General features: G+C 54.5%; 1 protein-coding gene across 17 annotated transcripts in view; it reads left to right on the top strand.

Moving 5' to 3' along the window:
• The window catches only part of INPP4A (inositol polyphosphate-4-phosphatase type I A), a 121,839-nt gene that overhangs the window by 79,833 nt on the left and 22,787 nt on the right, over nt 1–19,219 (top strand). For 4 of the 17 annotated variants that reach the window (XM_005862211.2, XM_014536411.1, XM_005862208.2 and 1 more), the window contains exons 12-21: nt 815–919; nt 1,377–1,485; nt 3,594–3,608; nt 6,042–6,225; nt 7,317–7,535; nt 8,601–8,739; nt 12,528–12,560; nt 16,559–16,731; nt 17,650–17,773; nt 18,707–18,833. In XM_005862211.2, the coding sequence (XP_005862273.1) occupies nt 815–919; nt 1,377–1,485; nt 3,594–3,608; nt 6,042–6,225; nt 7,317–7,535; nt 8,601–8,739; nt 12,528–12,560; nt 16,559–16,731; nt 17,650–17,773; nt 18,707–18,833 (1,228 nt within the window). Of the gene's footprint in view, nt 1–814; nt 920–1,376; nt 1,486–3,590; nt 3,609–6,041; nt 6,226–7,316; nt 7,536–8,600; nt 8,857–12,527; nt 12,561–16,558; nt 16,732–17,649; nt 17,774–18,706; nt 18,834–19,219 lie in introns of all 17 variants that reach the window. The other 13 variants (XM_014536403.1, XM_014536399.1, XM_014536405.1 and 10 more) reach the window with 7 other exon arrangements.

Raw genomic sequence — 19,219 nt, 5'->3', positions numbered from 1 at the left:
CCGCAGCCAAGGTACATGCCCTTGACCGGAATCGAACCTGGGACCCTTGAGTCCGCAGGCCTATGCTCTATCCACTGAGCCAAACTGGTTAGGGCTAAATCTTCCTTTCTTCACTGCTTACCTCTTCTACCCTGATTGTCAGTGTAGTTTGTAATTCCTTTCTTTTCTGGGCATGGAGTTTCTTTATTAGTTACAGATTTTGACTGTGGAAATCAGATCGCAGATCTTTGTCACACAACATTGTCCACCTGCTTGACCACCCAGTGTGCAGAGGGGAGCCTGTTTGAGTTTGCGTTCTAGTGGCCAGAACTGGTGCTGCCTATCACCTGTCCATCCCCACAGCCCGGGTGGTGAGCAGATCTTGCCATCACTTTTCAGGATTGAGGAGTGCTGCTCTAGTTGAATCAGTCCCCGAGGTCTGGGATGATGGCAGCCTCTAGAGCTGGAGCAGGCAGTCCTGGCGTGGGCCTGGCTTTTTATAGTGCTGCTGGCATCCTCTAGCACAGAGCCTCCTCCTGTGTCAGCCTCTCTGTGAAGAGCGGAGTCATGGGTGGGCAGGCATCCACCATCCCTCCTGAGGGTGCCTCCTGCCTCCATTCCCCACCTAAGTACCCAGAGCCAGTCTCCCGGCCGGCGGGCTGCCCTCCTTTAGCGTCTGGAAGTGAAATGCGCTCGTAGGCAACGCAGAATTGCCAGGGCTGCGACCACCCATACCTGCTTTCTGAGCAGCGTCCCCACAATACCCCTTTCTACTGCCATTCGTGAGTGCGGATACATGTTGACGCCCTTTGTTTTTGAATATTCCGTTTCTTAGGTCCCTCGTTTAAAGCGAGCAGTTTGAAAGCAGATAAAAAGTTGGAATTTGTTCCCACAAACTTGCACATACAAAGAATGAGGGTTCAGGACGATGGAGGATCAGGTAACTGCGGCCCCTCTTGTGGAACCCCCGTCACTCTGTTCCCCTGTGCACGTGGGCCCTGCACCGCCCCACATCTGCGCCAGCCTTGCCTGCGTGTCGTGCTGGGCAGCTCGATGAGAGACACATCTCAGGACCTTTGTAAGGTCTTCATTCAGAGCACAAACCCCTTCCTCTCGTGTCTCCTCCGTCCAGCTTCCTTTGCATTTCTGTGGCAGAAAGCTGCCCGTCTGTCATCCTCCCCAAGTAGGGATGCGTGCTGCATGTTGCCTTCAGCCCCGTGTGGCTTCACCCTGGGAGGTTAGGGGCCCTTGGACAGCCCAGGCTGTGGGGCTCAGGGAACCGCAGTCTGCGTGGACCTGGGGGAGGGTCAGGCCCAAGATCCGTGTGCATATCCCTGTAGCTGGGTCGCCCACAGGCCCAAGCCCAGGGTAATGAAGGAGAGCTTTCTGTCATTCAGATCAGAGCTATGACATCGTCACCATTGGGGCGCCAGCCGCACACTGCCAAGGTTTTAAGTCAGGAGGCCTCCGCAAAAAGCTGCACAAATTTGAAGAGACCAAGAAACAGTAAGTTCCTGGGGGGGGTTCATGGTCCTCGTATGGCTGTGTGATGCTTCCTGGGTTAAAACATCAGAACATGAGCACAAACGCACCAGCCCTTCAGCCGCTTCTGCGTGGTGAGAGGCTGCCTACTGCCCCTGTGCTGCTCTGTGCGCCGCTGGCGGGGGCGGGGGCGGGGGGCCAGCTGGTCAGTAGTCCTGTCCCTGCACATGGAAATCACCTTGAAGGCGGTGCTTTTGGCAGCTGCCCTGAGTGGACTGCTGGCTCTGCTGTCCGTGAGAGTCGCTGGCCAGTCCGTGAACGTCCCCAAGTGTGCAGCCTGGGAGAGGCTGTTCCTTTCCTAAGGGATGCTGTGGAGAAACATTCCCAGTTTCAAAAAGGCTTGAGGGGCTGCACGGATCTGCTGTGCTGAGCAGGAAGCTGCCAGGCAGCAGGTGGGGAAGGCCGGTGTAGAGCGCAGTGAGGTGCAGCTGGAGGCATGGGGGTGCTCTGGGGAGAGGAGCGAGAGGAGAGCTGGCCTCAGTGTGGGGCCGACAGATGTGGCCTGGCCCCGAGGAGCTCTGGGCCTGGTGTGAGCAGGGCGTGCGTGGGAGCAAGCACACGGGGTGCTGTGGAGCGTGCAGCAGGGGCGGCGGGGAGAGACCTGCGAATCCGAGCTAGTGCGTTGGGCACGGGGGAGGTGATCTTCCAGAATGTCAAGATTTAAATTGGTGAAGGGATGGGCGTGTAGGAAGTGGAGGTGGTGAGTGTCTAGGGTACTCTGAGATCCTGGGACCTGAAATAGAGAATGAAAGGCTGGGGCTTGGGGAGGACGATCATGATGTGAACGTGTTGAGGCTGAAAGGAAAGATGGAAGTGAGTGAGGCAGGTGGAGGAGAACATGGACCAAGCAGGTTCTGGAGAAGATGGAAAGAGGCAGGGCCAGGCAGTGAGCCAGGGACGTGGAGAGCAGAGGCTGCAGGCAGTGTTTTGAGGTGGGAAGGCGCAAGCTGAGGTTTGGTGGAACAGCCCCTGCAGAATGTGGAGTTGGAAGGTCACACTCGTCACTGGGAATGGAACGGGCTGAGGGAAGGTGAATAAAAGGCCCAGGGAATGAATGGCCAGGGAATCCCCTCAGGTGGTCAGGTGGAGAGTTAGCAGGCGCCAGAGCCAGGAGGCCCTGGCCTGGCTCTGTGCTGCCGTGGCCGGGAGTCAGGACGTGGCTGGAGAAAACGGACCTTGGACTGGGCCAGGGATAGATGAAAGGTCAGGTGCAGTGTTGGGGCAGGGATGCCGCTAGGAGTGTCACTGGCCATGGCGCTGAGGCTGGAGGGGACAGGTGAGGAGGGGAGTACCGTGAGGAGTGTCCATGCAGATGGGTGCGCAGGCTGCCTTGAGCCACGGAACTCCTGGAGGCGGGAGGAGGGGGAGCAGGGAGGGCCTGGTGTGGAAGGGGAGCTCCAGCCTTGGGAGGGGGAGGCTGCAGACAGCCTGCTCCACCTCGACGCATCCCCACCAAGGGCCCTTCCTGCTCAGACAAGCCAGGTGGCCAGGCCCGCTGTGGGCCCAGTGCCTCCGGTGTTTCTCTGGACAGTGTGACAGCTCCAGGGCTCCCGTCCCACGACTGCACAGCCAGCAGAGACCCTGTGTGTGTCACACCGCTGCACGGGGCGTGTGGAGTATGAGTGTGCGATTGAGGGTGGCACGGGGCCTTGGAGGGGAAAAGCCAGTCAAGAGGGGTGCCCCCGGCTGTCCTCGTCCCAGGAAGGTCGGCGTGCTCATGCCCGATTACACCGTGTGTTAACTTCAGAACGTCTCAGCCCCTATATGCCCTTGTGGTATTCTTCAAATATATAATATTTTTATGTAATGTCCTACTAAAGTCATAGACACTGGTGGGGGCGGTTTTCCTCGTTGAAACTTCCTTCAAGTGCAGCCGCACCGTGCCCACCAGGGATGTGCCCTGGCATGAACACCCGCGAGGCTGTCAGGAATGGGCACCCGGCTCATGCGTTAGTTGTCCTTCAACTATCAAATTCAAGTGTTGTGACAAAACTGGGCTTTTAAATTTTTGGTTTGCATTTGGTATTTGCTAACACATGCTAATATTTCGTTTTGGTTCTTTTCTTTAGCAGTTTTGAGGAGTGTTGGTGAGTTTTCTGTCTGTGGAGAGAGTCTGTCTGGGTCTTGCTCTCATGCAGAGAAAGCCTGTGCTGTCCCCTCCCCCGAGAGGTGCTTCAGCCTCTTGCTCTGTGGGCTCCGAGTTAAGGCCCCGACACCCTTCCCTTCCAACTGCAATGTTCTTGGATGATGAATAGCCAGCCCAGTCTCTGCTTTGTCTTTAAAATCCGAGCCTTTGTTGCTGTGCTCCTCCGAGGGCAGACCTGGTGTGCTTCTCCCCGGGCCGGGAGCCCAGGCCGCCGCGCCCGGAGCTGGGATGTCCCGTCCACACCGAGGGGGACTGAGATCTCTCCGGCCCTATTACAAGAACCTCGGGGCTTGTCAGTCTCCACCTCCCCTCACCATCACCTTTTGGGGAATGAAGCCAGCTTACATTTTCATGATACTTAATAGTTTAGGCATAATTTTAAAACAGTGTTACTAGTATTAGTTTTACCAAGAATTATAATAACCAAGTGACTTTTTCCACCAAAGAGTTAGATGGCAGCCAGAAACCATCATGTCTCCTGCCTGGGGTTCCCCTGCTGCTCCAGGCCCCAGGCATGCCCAGAACGGGGCTTTGTAGTGGCACTTCTTCAGTTGGCAGCCCCAGAGGCACTGCCAGCCTTTGGGATCGCCCCCCTTGGAGCTGGTGAGGCTGGGGCTGGGGCTGGGGCTGGGCCCCGTCTGAGATGCTGGGCTCTGTGGACGTCTGGCACGGGAAGTCCTGAGGAGCCCTCCAGGCTCAGGCCTCGCGGCTTTCCCCAGTGAGGACCAGGCATGGGCACACGTGCTCACACCTTCATGGTCACCCCGAAGGACAGCTCTTTGAAGCTACTCATGTGCTCCCTGTGCAGAAGGCCCAGTTTGATGTTATAGGACGTGGCCTGTGAGGACAGGGAGTGGGCGGGATGCACAGGGGAGGTACATATGTGTGGAAGTGTCCATCTAGGTACACACATGGGTATCTGCGTACAGCACACATTACGTGTGTGCTCTAAACATCGGGAGGGTTAAAGGTTCTTAAACTCTATTTTGAGATTATATTTTTAAGATTGAATTGTCTAAAATGGCAGCTATTCATTTGGAAGAGGGATTGCAGGTTGGAAGGTCGCCGTGTGCACCTGGAGCTGTGGGAGGTTCCCGTTGGACCACGCAGGCTGCAGCGCAGGCTGCTGCATGGCTTCTGGCAGGTCTTTGCTGTGTGTGGGCTTGTGGTGTGCTTTCCTTCGGGGGTGCTTTGGGTTTTGCTTTTTGCATGCTCAACGCATATTTCATCCAGGGAAGGGGCGGGGCAGTTTTGTGTTGACTTGGATAATAAATAGCCAGCCCTGGAAAGAACCCATTGGGGAGGTTCTCAGCCCTGCCCAAATCACCCCCATCGCCAGAGAATGTGATGGAGGGTGTAGCTCCCCACCTTCTCTCTCGTCCCCCAAACCCAGTGGGCAGCTCTGAGGGAACCAGCAGGGCCCCTCATTCAGTGAAGCAGGGGACACCCACTCCAGCCAGAGCCCACGACTCCCGGCTGTGGGAGAGACCTCTGCATTGGCGCCTCATCCTTCCCCTCCCTGCTTTCCTCAGCTTCCACACATGGTCTGAAAAATCTGTTTATAATATTGGGTTGATTTGGGATCTTAGCTGAGAGACATGCAATTTACCATCTCCGTCTGGAAGGGCCACCATGCCAGCAGGCCCCACGCCGCCGGGACGCTGGCTGGCTCTCCGAGGCTGGTATTTATTTGTGTCCAGTAATGGCTGGGCTGTAGCTTTGACCTCCAATCTCAAGATACACACGCTGCTTGGTGGCGAGGAGGCAGGGTGGGAGGAAGAAGCAGGTTTCCAAAGCTCCCAGGTTTGACAAGAGCCAGGTTTGAAGGGTCCAGGGCCTCTGGCTTGGCACGCTCTCCACCTTCACATTTCAATGGAGGAAAGTCCTGGAGAGGGGAGGGAAGGCAGCCGGGTCTCTGAGGATTTGCTGGGGTCAACACGGGAGGGAGGAGAGCTGTGGGTGTGGGCACAGCAGGTTTGAAGTCCCAACTGGCCAAATGAAAAATCAAGGATCCTGTTGGCAAAGTCTTGCACCCCGGGAAGTCTCCCTTCACTATGATAAGCAGACCCCTTTGGCATCAGCAGACCCCATGTCTCCACTTAAGTCCTGCTGAGAATTCGACAGTGAGGTCATTTCTGGGTTTAATGTTTGCGCACAAGGTCCATACACATGGTACAGATACAGATACAGACAGATATAACAGGAGACTTAATGTATGTTAATGCTTCAGGCTTCTGCCATACAGACAGGAAGGCTCTCCTTGATATCCCAGCCCAGGAGCACGTCCCTGCGTGGCAGTGCTTCATTTTGTGTGGGTCGCGGGCTGGGTGGGAGGGCGCTGCCAGCCTCATCGGTCTGTTCTTACCTTTCTTAGTACGTCATCCAGCTGCCAGTCCATCATCTACATACCACAGGACGTCACCAGAGCCAAGGAGATCATCGCCCAGATCAACACCCTGAAAACCCAAGTGAGTTACTACGCAGAGCGGCTCTCGAGGGCGGCCAAGGACAGGTCTGCCACTGGCCTCGAAAGGACGCTCGCCATCTTGGCAGACAAGGTAGGAGGGGCGGCCCTGCTGTGTGTGGGCGGGGCTCCCTCGGTGTGGCAGAGGGTGCCCAAAGCCGTTCACCCAGTGGGTGACATTGGGATGATCTGGAAGGTGAGCTTCAGATCCAGTTCCCACAAGGTCCAGGGCCTTGGTGATTTGCCCGTGGTCACAGGCCAAGGACAGGCCAGGGCTGTGACGGCCGCCGCTGCTCCCTGCACAGGCGGCTCCCAGCAGGGCCAGAGGAGTCCCTGTTAAGGCCTGACAGTTCCACGCTTTCTTAGTAACCACCCACTCAGCACATTTTCCCCACGGTTCACTTGTACTTGGAATTAAAAAAAGAGAAAGCGAGTTATTATACAGACATAACATAAGAACAATATATTTTATTGGCTTATATATAACCAGTAAGCCAGCCTTTCATTGATGGCAGTTTGATCCTGATTTAAAAGACATAAGGATACATCTACACTGGGATGTGCTACCTCAGGTCCTTTTGATGGGTGATGTGTTTTCAGATTACTGATCTCTCTGTCCCTTGCACGCACACAGAGATTCTGCTCACACTGCCCTGGTCACAAGCACTGTGCGGGGAGGCGCTGTTCCTGAGCAGAACACGTTCCATCCTCCCCACGGGTCACCATCAGTCATGGGAAAGGGAGCTGCCGAGCGCCTGCGCACACGGAGCCCCCAGAGCTGGGGCCGGGCTCCAGGAGGTAGCTGCAGAAGATAGGCTTCCGTGACTAAGCCAGAGTAAGGCTGGCGCCTGGATTAGAGGGGACAGACAGCCCTTCGTCCTTGAAGGCTGGGGCGCGGGGCCCTCTTTAGGCCCTTCCTTGAGCGATGTCAGCTCAGAGGCAGGCACATGGGCTGTTAGAGGTTCCTCATCCTCCCTCATTCTCCCATGTTCTCCAGTCTTCTTGGTGGGAATTCTGGCTAAGGGTCCGCAGGTAGGTCATGAGGCAGTCCAGGCTCGGCGTCCTGCGGGCTGTGGAGGGGCGGAGGGGCAGTGCTGGGCTCAGGCAGGTCCAAGCTCTCAGAGAGGACAGGCCTGGCAGTCCCTGGCTTGGAGCTCAGCGGCCCCGGTGTGTGTGCGCCTGCAGACCCGGCAGCTGGTCACCGTCTGCGACTGCAAGCTGCTGGCCAACTCCATCCATGGGCTGAACGCGGCGCGGCCCGACTATATTGCTTCCAAGGCCTCCCCCACCTCGACCGAGGAGGAGCAGGTGATGCTCAGGAATGACCAGGACACCCTCATGGCCAGGTGGACGGGCAGGAACAGCCGGTCTTCTCTGCAGGTGGATTGGCACGAGGAGGAGTGGGTGAGTGCTGCCCATTGCCTCGTCGTGCTCCTGAGCTCGGGGTGAAACTGGAAACGTCCCACAGCTGCTCTCCCTCAGGAGGGCCTTTGCAGAAAGCTCCGAGACCCCTTCCAGACGGCTGCGGGCCACCTCATGTCGGGAGGGAGACAGCATTTCACCACTGTGTCCCTCGGAGGAGCGGGCTGCTGAGGGCTGCCCACTCTCAGACCTGGCTGTGAGGGGCGGTTTTCTCCTGGAGCCCTCGGCCCTCGCCATGCCTCACCCGCTCGCCCTGACACCACAGCACGTTGTCCTCAGAGTTGTGCCTGAGAGCAGATCTGTGTCTCCTGAGAGAGGGACATAGCATAGAACTGGTTTCGTCAGGTGTCCAGACTGTTGAGAAGCAGAGTTTGAGTTACTGAATTACGGGGCAAGCGCTGCTTCAGCCCTGACCTGATTGGGCGTCCCTCACCTCCTCCCATCACCCTCTGAAGGGGTCAGCTGTTTCCATTCTCTTCCATCCAAGAGACCTCGGTCCGTTCTGTGTGATGCAGGAGGTCGCAGGGGAGCGAGGGCGGTGACACTGGCTCCCTGGGCTCTGTGGCCCTTGTGTTAGCCCTGGAAGGGGCTGGGAAGCCCTATCTGGCCGCGTCCCTCACCTCCTCCCATCACCCTCTGAAGGGGTCAGCTGTTTCCATTCTCTTCCATCCAAGAGACCTCGGTCCGTTCTGTGTGATGCAGGAGGTCGCAGGGGAGCGAGGGCGGGTGACACTGGCTCCCTGGGCTCTGTGGCCCTTGTGTTATCCCTGGAAGGGGCTGGGAAGCCCTATCTGGCCTCCATGACAGTTACTAGCAAACATCTCCCAAATTTTAAAACTAGCAACCTGGGACATAGATCTATCCTTTGAAAAGCAAATACAACTTACACTGTATTTGGGGAATTACGAATCCTATTGATATTTCTAAATCTTGTGTTTTGATGAGCATGGTGTGGGGTGGGGATCAGTGGGGGATGGTTTGGTTTGTGATCTGTTCTGCCTTTCCCGTTGGAGAGCTGACCAAAATGAGCTCTTTTGCTTTTGGAAGGAGAAAGTGTGGCTGAACGTTGACAAGAGCCTGGAGTGCATCATCCAGCGGGTGGACAAGCTGCTGCAGAAGGAGCGCCTGCTCGGTGAGGGCTGTGAGGACGGCTTCCCCTGCTCGGGCAGCGGCACCAGCAAGAAAGGTAACCGGAACAGCCACGCCTACTGGATCAGACCGGAGGACCCCTTCTGTGATGCCCCCTCCTCACCACGCCCCGCCTCCATGCCCGCTGCTGCATGCCATCCTCACCTGACCACACGTGCGTATGCATCAGGCTTCCCATCACACTACCTCCACCTCATGCTGCATCTGTCTGTGTCTTGACTCCGTGTCCTCTTCCCTCATGCAGACTGCAGGGAGGGCTGTCGGCAGAGGGGGTGTCGCCGTGCATGGAGCAGCGGGCAGTGAGGGCAGAGGCGCCTGTGGGCTTCATGCCCACGGAGCCTGCGTGTGCATCTGCAGGTCTGGCTAAGGTGGCCTCTGAAGGTCCTCTTGGATCACGCTGCCACAGCAGTAAGGGTCGGGCTCCTGGGCTCCTCTGGTTTGTGAACCAATCTGAGAAGCGGGAGGAGGCCAAATGCACATGCATTTCTGATGAGGCTGTGTATTGTGCTAGGTCAGGAGCTGGTAGAGTCGATGACGGGTGACTGGTGCAGGGACAAGCTGGAGGAGAGCTGTTAGCGGGCCCAGCGGACTTGTCGGAAGGCCAGTTGTCATTAGTGGGCGCGCTCACCCAGCAGAGGCACGGTGCCTTGGGGGTGCGGTAACTCGTTCTGGTGGTGGCACCTGTGCCTCTGGGCCTGAGTTCGGTTCCTGTTGTTACCACCAGGGTGGGGCTCTGTGCGGTAACTCGTTCTGGTGGTGGCACCTGTGCCTCTGGGGCTGAGTTCGGTTCCTGGGGGAGGACCTTGGCACGGAGCAGCACACTGCAGGAAGTCTTCTGTCTGCCGGAACGGGGCAGAGGCAGACGCTCGGCCCTGCTCAGAGCCTGAGGGCGTGATCCATCGGCTTCTTGTCTCTGCAGCTCGGAGCCTCCAGCTCTCACAGGGAAAGGCTTGGGCCGGGCAGCCAAGACCAGGCTGCAGACCGAGCTTCCGTTTCCTCGTGGCTCTCCTGTGGGGGTATTGAGCCACAGGAAGTGAGGCCCAGCTGGGCCAGGGTTAGGCTTCCTACAGCCAGGACTTTGAATTCTCAATTGGGCAACTCTCATTCGAGGCAGAGTCATGCTTCCTCCTTCAGAGGCTCTCGACAGGCCCTCACTGGGACGTGCCTTTCCCGGCTCCGTCTGCCTGCAGTCTGTTTCACGGGGACCTGTCTCAGCAGCACTCACGTCCTCCACGCTTCCATTTGTGAGGCTCACAGCTCAGTTCATGGAGCTTTTCTGTCTCTGTGTTCTCATTTTTTAATGTAAGTTGCGTTTCTTTAAAAAATGTCTGAAAACTCATTGCTCATTTCTCTTTAATATTGTCTTGCTTGTGCTTTAAATTTTTTCTGCAGATACAAAAAGTAATTTCTTGGATTTTTAAAATGCAGGAGATAGTTTATTTAATCAGATTGACTGTTACATCCATAACTGAAATGTAATTTTTTTCTAGATACATCCTGTTTTGTTCAAATGTAGACAAATTTAAGTGCAATTTTTTAAAATATATTTTATTTTTTTTTTACAGAGAGGAAGGGAGAGGGATAGAGAGTTAGAAACATTGATGAGAGAGAAACATCGACCAGCTGCCTCCTGCACACTCCCTACTGGGGATGTGCCTGCAACCAAGGTACATGGGACCGGAATCGAACCTGGGACCTTTCAGTCCGCAGGCCGACGCTCTATCCACTGAGCCAAACCGGTTAGGGCTTAAGTGCAGTTTTAAAGTGATCTGAATGAGCATTTGTTTAGGGTTTGGCTTGTAATCGTGTGTGCCACACGAATGAGCGGTGTGATGATGGGGATGTGAAGTACACACTGAGGGAGGCTCCCTGCTGCCAGTGCTCACAGACTATGAACCATATGCCACTGAGGTGACTGCCGTGATCCTTAGCCCAGAAACCCAGCGCATCGCCAGGATGCTGTTCGGACCTCGGCAGGAGCAGGGGGGTCAGAAAGAAACAGACTGTGGGGCCTGTGTTTTACTCCCCGCTTGTCCTCCAGGGCCAAAGCTGGGCCCTGGCATGACTTCTGAGACCATTGGGCGTTCCTGGGGCAGGTGTGTGGCCTAATGAGCAGGTTGTGTTCACACCTGCATATTTACTACCTACAAACTCCCTGCCTCTTTGAAAGGCATCGTTACTTTTTGTTCCAATTCTCTGCCCACCCTGGGTCCTCCTTTTCCATCTTTTACGAAGGAGCTGCCTGCCTCTTAGCTCACTCTCCTGCAGAGCTGAGCAGAGCCTTGCCTGGCAGGCGCGGGGAGGGGGGACCCACCGCAGGCTCCATAAGTCTCTCTCCCCACCTCCGCCCCGACCCCGCGCCAGGATTTGTGACTTCCATTACCTTCTACACACACTCTCTCTTGCTTTCCTCATCCCCCAAAAGTCATTCAAACCAGGACCAGATTGTCCATAAGCTGAGGGCTGTGTGCCCGAGATTATGTGTTAAAATGAGAGAAAGTCTGAAGTGGTCATGAAATCTCAGGGGACTCCGTGACCTACGACAAGCAGCTGGTCCAAGAGTACCCCAGGGGCCCACTCCCTCCCCCTCTGATTGAAGACGCCTTCTCAGGAGTGGTCCCGACCCAGCTGGCTGCGATCGCCACAGAAGGTCACAAACAGGCTCCCAGGCCTCCTCATTCAGACCCCAGTCTTGGGAAGGCAGAGAGGAGAGCTGTATTTTCCTCAAGGCCTCGTCATTCTCATTAGTCAGACAGATGTGGAAGAGTCGCTGTGCTCATCCCCACACCGGGCAGGGTCACTCTCTCTGTAGGTAGATGGGCTCTGACAACGAGGCTGAAGTCTGAGCTTTCTGAGGCCTGGGATTTTGCTCTGTTTCTGTCTCCTTTGCCTGGAGAGATAAATCATCAGCAGAGATGATAAGAAGGGTAGGATCCCACGCCAGGACTTTTGGACAGTTTCACAGGTTCTGAGTCTCCCTGTAGCCGGTCCCAGGTATTCTTGAGGATCTGAAATGATCTATTTCCATATCCTGGAGGCATTCTTTGAACTAAACAGTTTAGGCAGCAAAATAAAATAAACTTTTATTCCAAATGATCTCTAGTTTTCTTTTAGGTGACACACCCAGTTAACAGGAAACTTAGGTTTTTTGAGGGAAATGTGAAATTGAAATGAGTACTTCCCAGTGTGACCCAATGTGGGTGAAACTGAATCAAAATTGTTATTTTTGAGGGAGCTGGAGGGCCATTCTAATTCTAGACTTCCCCCTAATCATAAAGTTTTATATTTGGCTTGCATTTTAAAGAGTGGCATAGAGGGTCCTGGTGTCCTGGCTTCCTCCCTGGGTCCTACCTTTGGGTCTCAGCAGTCAGTCTGCAGCCCAGTGCCGCCCATCAGCAGGGCAGTGGCTCTGCGGTGGGACCTCCAGTGGCTGGCTGGTCAGTCTCTCTCATTTCAAGTTTGCTTCCAGATGTCATGAGCCAACAGGGCCTCCATCACATGTAATGTGACAGACGTGGGCTCGCCATCACATTGTAACATGTAAGCGTGCTCACCCTGAAAAGCATTCTATGTTGACGTATTAGCAACATGAATGTTTATGCCTGTGAATCGGGCTGTGTTTACCACCAAGGGGATCGGCTGCCTTGGAGTAGCCGGAGCGCGTCCGTGCGACTTGTTGGGGAAGAGGCAGGCCGGGCCCCCTCTTCGCTGTCCTGGATAGCCACCTTACTGCAAGCTGTGGAAGCAGTTGCTGCAAGCGTTGAGTTTGGTGCTTGAACTGTGTGCTGCTCTTAATCATCCATGTTGCCCTCCGTTTCTGTGCAGATTGCAGCCCCCCTCCTGAAGAATCCAGCCCAGGTACGTGGTTTCCGCCCCAGGGTCGCAGAGGGCTCTCCGAGACTCAGCTAGCATGTGCAGTCTGTTATCAGAGCACTGTGCTCCCAGAGTTACACCATTGCTGTCTAGGAGTTCTTCATTGTGAGGCACGCAGCAGCTTTTCTGAGGCTGGGTGAGGGACCCGTCGGGCTGGGGGGCGGTGGCCTGCAGCAGCCATCATGTGCATTTTTCCACGTTCCCACCCTAAACCTGTCTCAGAGGATTAATGTCCGTGAGTGCATTGGGCTTCCGGCAGCGGGTCACCTGCCTGGAGGGAGGTGCACGTTTGTAAAGGAGACCTTTGATTGCACTGGGACTTCGGAGCATCACCGGAGGGAGTGTGTTGGGTCATAGGGAGTCCCAAAGGCTGTGACCTTCGTGGTCACACAGACTCTTTTCTGAGTCTGGATGCAGCTCGAGGCGCCAGGCACTGGTTGCTGTGGCTCCCATTGGAGTGAGCGCTGGACATGGGGCTTCTGCTGCCTTTGCACGTAATCAACGTTGACAGCTCTAGTTCAGGGGTCGGCAAACCCAGCTCTGAGCAGAGTCCTGCCAGGCACCTGCTCTTGTCAGTACTGTTTTCCTGGAATCCAGTTGTGCCCATGTGCTCCGTGCGGCCTCTGGCTGCTTTCGCGGGGCAGTGCCAGGGTCAGTCATGGCAGTGGAGATCCTGTGGTATTCAGAGCCTAAAGTATTTCCTGTCCAGGCCTTGACGGGAAAGTGCCGACCCTGCTCCAGCTCTTACTGTGCTTCCTGGATTGGCCTGTTCCCTGAGTGAGCATGAGACCCCGAATAATATGTCAGCTTCCAAACTCCAAACAGCTGATGATCGTTGGATGGTTGCACACCTGCCTGCATGTAAACATGAGCTAGCAGGACTCCTGCTCTGTATCCAGAGGGTAGCAAACCAGCGATCGTGGGACTTACCCACTTCCTGTCAGCTCACCTGGCACTGTGGTTCCAGCTCAGCCACTGGGCGACTGCTGGCTGCAGCCCCAGCTCCCATCCACCTGACTCGTCAGTGGGCTGATCTGACTGGGCTTATCATACCCCCAGTTTGCTTTCAGCCCCTTTTATAGTTTCTTTTTCCCAAAAAAGTCAGTGCGGGGTCTCACCCCCCAGTGCCCTGGACCCTCAGGGCCCTGAGGCCTTGGTGGACATACAGGTGCCTTGCCCCTGTTGCCGCTCCTGGCCCGTGCCCTCTCCTCCTCCCTCCGCTGTCTCTGGGCTTCCCATCTTCAGCTTGCCTCCAGGGCTGGTCTGTGCCTTCATGCTGAGCTGCTTCCTTGGAGCCTGAGTTGGAGAAGTTTGGGACCACACCCACAGTCAGGACCAGGAAAGGGGCGGCATCACAAGCCTGCCCCCTAGGAGCTCAGGGCTGTCCTCAGCGCAGTGTCCTGCAGTTTACTGATGGGAAGGCTAGTGGGGCCCCGGGTGGGCACACACCACGCCCGGTTGGTAGAGCTCTCCAGGCTCGGTCAGCTGTGTCCTTTCCCAAGTGCTGGGGGCTTGTCCAAAATTGATGTCCAATGGACTAAGCCGGGAATCCCTTTGGCTTTTCCTGCAAACCTTACAGGAGTCTGGATTCACGCACACAGGCACACTTTACCTCTCAGCCTCCCTTCCTCCCTCCTTCCCCTGTTAATGGGGGGCGGGGGTGCAAAGGCATGGCCCATGGATTGGCTACCAGTCAGCACGTGTTACAGGTTAGCAACTAGGTAAAGAGCTGCCCCCAAAAGTGACTGGGCTGCATCACTAGGGCACCTGTTGGTCGCTGCTGCTTTCTTTTGTGGCCAGACAGCCCCTCTCCAGCCCTCACGTCTAGATGCCTTGACCTAACTTTGGTCATTACTGTCCCTGGCGTTCATTTTGTCTGAAAGTTTTACATTTTAGCTTCTCATATTGACCCAAAATATATAACACCCAACCCCTACTCTGAAGCTCTTGACGTCATAGAAACCATGAGGAGTTGAGTCAGTCGCCTGTGCAGGTGGCAGGTGCTCCCGTGTCTCCCCCAGCCCGCTGAGCCCATTTCCTCCCCAGTCCATCACCCCGGCTGTGGGTAGGTGAGGAGATGGTTGTAGGTGAAGCGCTCAGCAGGCCGTGCACAGGCAGCGGGGGCTCAGGCCCGAGCCGCACCCTCTCCTGCACACACTCCGCGTGCCTGCTCACCATGCTTGTATACTCCCATTTTGTCAGTGGATTTTAATAAGGTAGCAAAGCTGAGTCATTCTTTGGATTTTTTTTTGAATGAGAAGTAGGCAAAGTAAAAAACTGCTGTATGGAGTCGGCTTGCTTAGTCAGATAGGACCACTGATATATTTTGAGCATTTTTCAGGTTAAAATGGCCATAATTTGCATATTAATTGCATATGTATATGCATATTAAGTGAAAAGAAAGTAAAATTGGCAGCATTTTCTCTAAGAGGACTTACTTTTTCCTGAATAGTCATGACACCACTTTTTCCCAAACTATTTGAGCACTAAAACTTCGTTGCCATCAGTTTTTTTAATTGTTGCGGAATATAACTGACATGCATTCAACAGACTTCAAAGAAACAAAAACGTGGTCTCTGAGAACTTTAGATGAAGAGACTCGGGTGTGATTTAGTACCAGGCTCCCATTTCACCAGGAAGAACCCACCCGGCTGAGCGGTCGAGGAACCCCTCTCGGCGGCAGCCGGCCCGGGACACGTTTTCCACTCGTTGGTCCAGTGTTCTTTGTCACCATAACTTATTGGCTAAGACCGTTCTGCTTTGACTTTCTAAATTTAAGCTGGCTTTTTCCATTACAGTGTAAATCCTTGTCCACATACAGTGGGCCTACTTATACAGTGAGGTCATGGCCAAATTTTGAATAGCTACATCTTCAAAAACCCATGCTCATCAAGCACTGAGTGTAGGGGTCTTTTTGCAGGTTTTAGGCACTTCTCTCATTTCTTTTTCAACAAAGTGCCAAATGCAGTGTCTGAGAGAGCAGAGCCAGGGCCAGGCCTTCTTGCTGTGTTTATCTAAGACAGAGCTCACCCCTGGCAGATGCACTGCTCACGCGCCGGGCCTTCCTGGAGGGCGGGGGCACCTGAGGGCATGCTGCCCAGCTTTGTCCCACTGCCTCGGCTGCCTGTGTGTGGTGGGCGCACCCAGTGCTGGTATCAAGTGCCTGTTTCTGGGTTTGGTGACCTGTTAAAAATGGAACTGATGAGGGCGTCTTCACCCTTTGAAATGCCCTCTAAATAGGAAGGAGAAAGAGCCAAAGCCCCAAATTCCTTTCACTCTGTTTTCTCCCCTGAGGTTCTATTTTTAAAAAGTTGTTTTGGTTCAGGGTCAAAGCTTCCTTCTAGTCCTAAAAACCTCTACACTAGAAATAGATGGGACCAGGCAGGAAGGCTGGGGCGGGGAGAGCGAGTGCAGAAGGAAGGGATGTCTGAGCTGAGAACACGGAAGCTGAGCGGAACCATCCTTCCTCAGACGTGGGGAGGGAGCAGCTGGCACAGCTGCCAGAGGCTGGACCAGGAGGGGTGTCCTTGTCCTTAGCGCCTGAGCCAAGAAGCAAGGTAACAGGTCACTGTCCTGGGCGCCCTGGGGTGGAGGACCGGGGGCTTGGCCTCTACAGACAGAATAATTTTCTTCCTTAGTCATGACTTGCAGGGTCTTCTCTTACTGTTTCCCTCAAAAAGAATAGTCTTGAGTGTTTACATGTCGAGCCCCCGCAGGTTTGGGAGACCAGGCATGTGTCTGGGTCCCAGAGGAGGGCTGGCATTTGAGCTCACGGGAAAGCTTTAGGCTGGGAGGTTAGCGACCTGATCCATCCAGGCAGAACTTGGCGCCATTCATGCAGAGCATGTGCCCTGCGGAGTTAGGTGCAGAAGGGGTGGGAGTGCAGTGGGGAGGGGCAGTGCGGGTTAGGCACAGGCACCCTGTTAGACTTCCAGAGCTTCCTTCTTCGGTCTCCCTTCTCACACGCTGTCTCCCCGGGACAGGTGAATGGAGTGAGGCCCTTTACCCCCTGCTGACCACACTCACAGACTGTGTGGCCATGATGAGCGACAAAGCCAAGAAGGCCATGGTCTTCCTGCTCATGCAGGACAGCGCGCCCACCATCGCCGCCTACCTGAGCCTGCAGCACCGCCGCGACGCCGTCTTCTGCCAAACCGTAAGCCCGCGCCTCCCCTCAGGACACAGGCACAGGAGCCTTTCCTCGCTGCCTTGGGAACCACAGAGGGCCAAGTGTCCTGCCTGTTGCTTTTGCAATGATGTGACATGGAGGACACAGAGGAGCCCATCCAGCTGTCTGCACTGAGGAGAGGGTCTGATGCCAGACCAGTTTCTCCCTGAAGAAGGGCCCTGAGGGCAGGCACACACCTGCTCCTCCTTCCCCAGGGTGTGGTGGCATTGCCAAAGGCTCAGCCTCTTTACCGCCTTTTTCCCCACAAGGATTTCAGAGAGGGAGCCAGCTGTTGGCTGTCAGGGCAATCTGTCTTCCTGTTTACAAAACAGCAGGCGCTCAACTCTGCAGCCTGCGCACCACTGTGTCCAGCGGTTCCTGTTGTCCTCATAGGAGGGAAGAGCTAAATGAATGTCACGGGTGTCATCGATGTCAGTCATCAGTTTAGCAAAGGGAACAGTCGTGCAGAGCTGGCTGGTTCTCTGCCTGTCCTCACCCATCCCGGGAGGCCTCTTTTTCCCAAGGAAAGTCTCCCTCGGAGGAGACGTGCAGAGCGGCCAAGTCCTTTCTCGCTGCTGTTCCTTGTTGTGTCACCTCAGTTCCAGGCAGAGCTGGCCTGGATCTGGGAGTATATAGACCCTTTCACTGTAGGGAATTAATTCTTGGCTTCCAGGAGGTACTAGCCCAGGAGTAACTGCTGGGAGGTCAGGTCAGAGGTTGAGCCAAAACCAAACGTACCTTTGGGAGCAGCAGAGTAGTGAGCCTGGAGCGTGGCACGCCCTCCCTGGGGCCCAGGCCCCCAGGCCCCCAGGCAGAGGTGCTGCTGAAGCGTGGTTAGAGCGAGGAAGCAGAGGAGCTCGGGCCCGGGGTGCCTGCCGTTGGGTGAGGAAGTGTCTGTCCCCTCAGCTGACTGCTCTCATCTGCGGCTTCATCATCAAGCTGAGGAACTGCCTGCACGACGACGGCTTCCTGCGGCAGCTCTACACCATCGGGCTGCTCGCCCAGTTTGAGAGCCTGCTGAGCACCTACGGTGAGACCCGGGGTTCCTGCCCTCTGTGCCTCTGGGACCCAGGGGTTCATGGGGGTGTGAACGCAGGTGATCCCATGCTTTCTCCTGCATATTTTTCTGATTACACATGTAACACAGGCTGATTCAAATAAATCCAGCATGACCAAACTCTGTAGCAAAGAGCCAGATGAGAGTCCTACATAGTGACCCCGACCCAGCTTTATGGTGTTTGTTACACATCTGGGAGATCTTCCTAGTTGAGGAGGGATGATGGTTATCTAAGCACCAACTTCCTGTAGGACGTTTGGGCCATTTCTGAACCCCTCCTGTGAAAACAGTGCTGGTATGTATCTTTGCATATAAGATTGTGCACTTGTGGGCCCATTTCTGCAGCCCCTGAATCATTAGAAGGAAAGTGTGTCAAAGGAACTGGCTGGTGTGGCTCAGTTTGTTGGGTGTTGTCCTATGTACCAAATGCCTGGGTTGCGGGCTTGAGACCTAGTAGAGGGTGTGCAGGAAGCAGTAGATGTTTCGCTCTCACATTGATGTTTCTCTCTCTCTCTTCCTCTCCCTTCCTCTTTCTTTAAAAATAAATAAAAGTATTTTTTTAAAAGAGTAGGAATATTTTAAAATTCCATAGATATTTCCCAATTGCCCTCTAAAAAGGCTCTTTTCTCCTTACCTCCATTTTTACTTATTTCTTTGGAGAAGATAAAAATGAATAATTTAAAAAGTATTTGTTGGTTTCATACCAGTATCTACTTGGGGAGAAGAAGCAAATTGCCCGGTGAAGAGGCTTGGAAAGGCCCTGCCCACACGCTCACTCCCACTCGTCACAACCACACCTGATTGTGTCACCTTCCATTTGCACCCCACCCTGTGACCGGGTGAGTCCATGGGGGGAGTGGCAGGTCCCCTCCATCTGACAGCCTTCCTTCCCTCTTTTGCATCTAGGTGAGGAGCTGGCCATGCTGGAGGACATGAGCCTTGGAATCATGGACTTGAGGAACGTGACCTTCAAAGTTACGCAGGCCACTTCCAACGCATCAACTGACATGTTGCCTGTCATCACAGGAAATAGGTAGAAGTATTTTTTAAATTCTTAGAACTAATAGTGTCTTAAGTTTATTACTTTCCATGTGCTCTTTTTTTTTGAAATCACTTAGAAATTTTTTTCAATTACACGTGACATACATTGTTATATTAGTTTCAGGTGTCCACCCAGTGATTAGACATTATATAACTTACTAAATGACCATCCCAATAAATCTCACACCCATCTGACACCATACATAGTTATTAGACTATTATTGATTACATTCCCTATGCTGTATTTTACAGCTCCATGACTATTCTATAACTACTAATTTGTACTTCTTAATCCCATCACTTTTTTCACATCCCTCCTACCCCCCTCCCACCTGGCAACTGTCAAAATGTTCTCTATCCGAGTCTGCTTCTCTTATG

This window comes from Myotis brandtii, unplaced genomic scaffold, assembly GCF_000412655.1.
Source record: "Myotis brandtii unplaced genomic scaffold, ASM41265v1 scaffold1612, whole genome shotgun sequence".
Taxonomy (NCBI): domain Eukaryota; kingdom Metazoa; phylum Chordata; class Mammalia; order Chiroptera; family Vespertilionidae; genus Myotis; species Myotis brandtii.
Note: the sequence above shows the minus strand (reverse complement) of the source record. Positions and strands in the feature narration are given on the sequence as shown.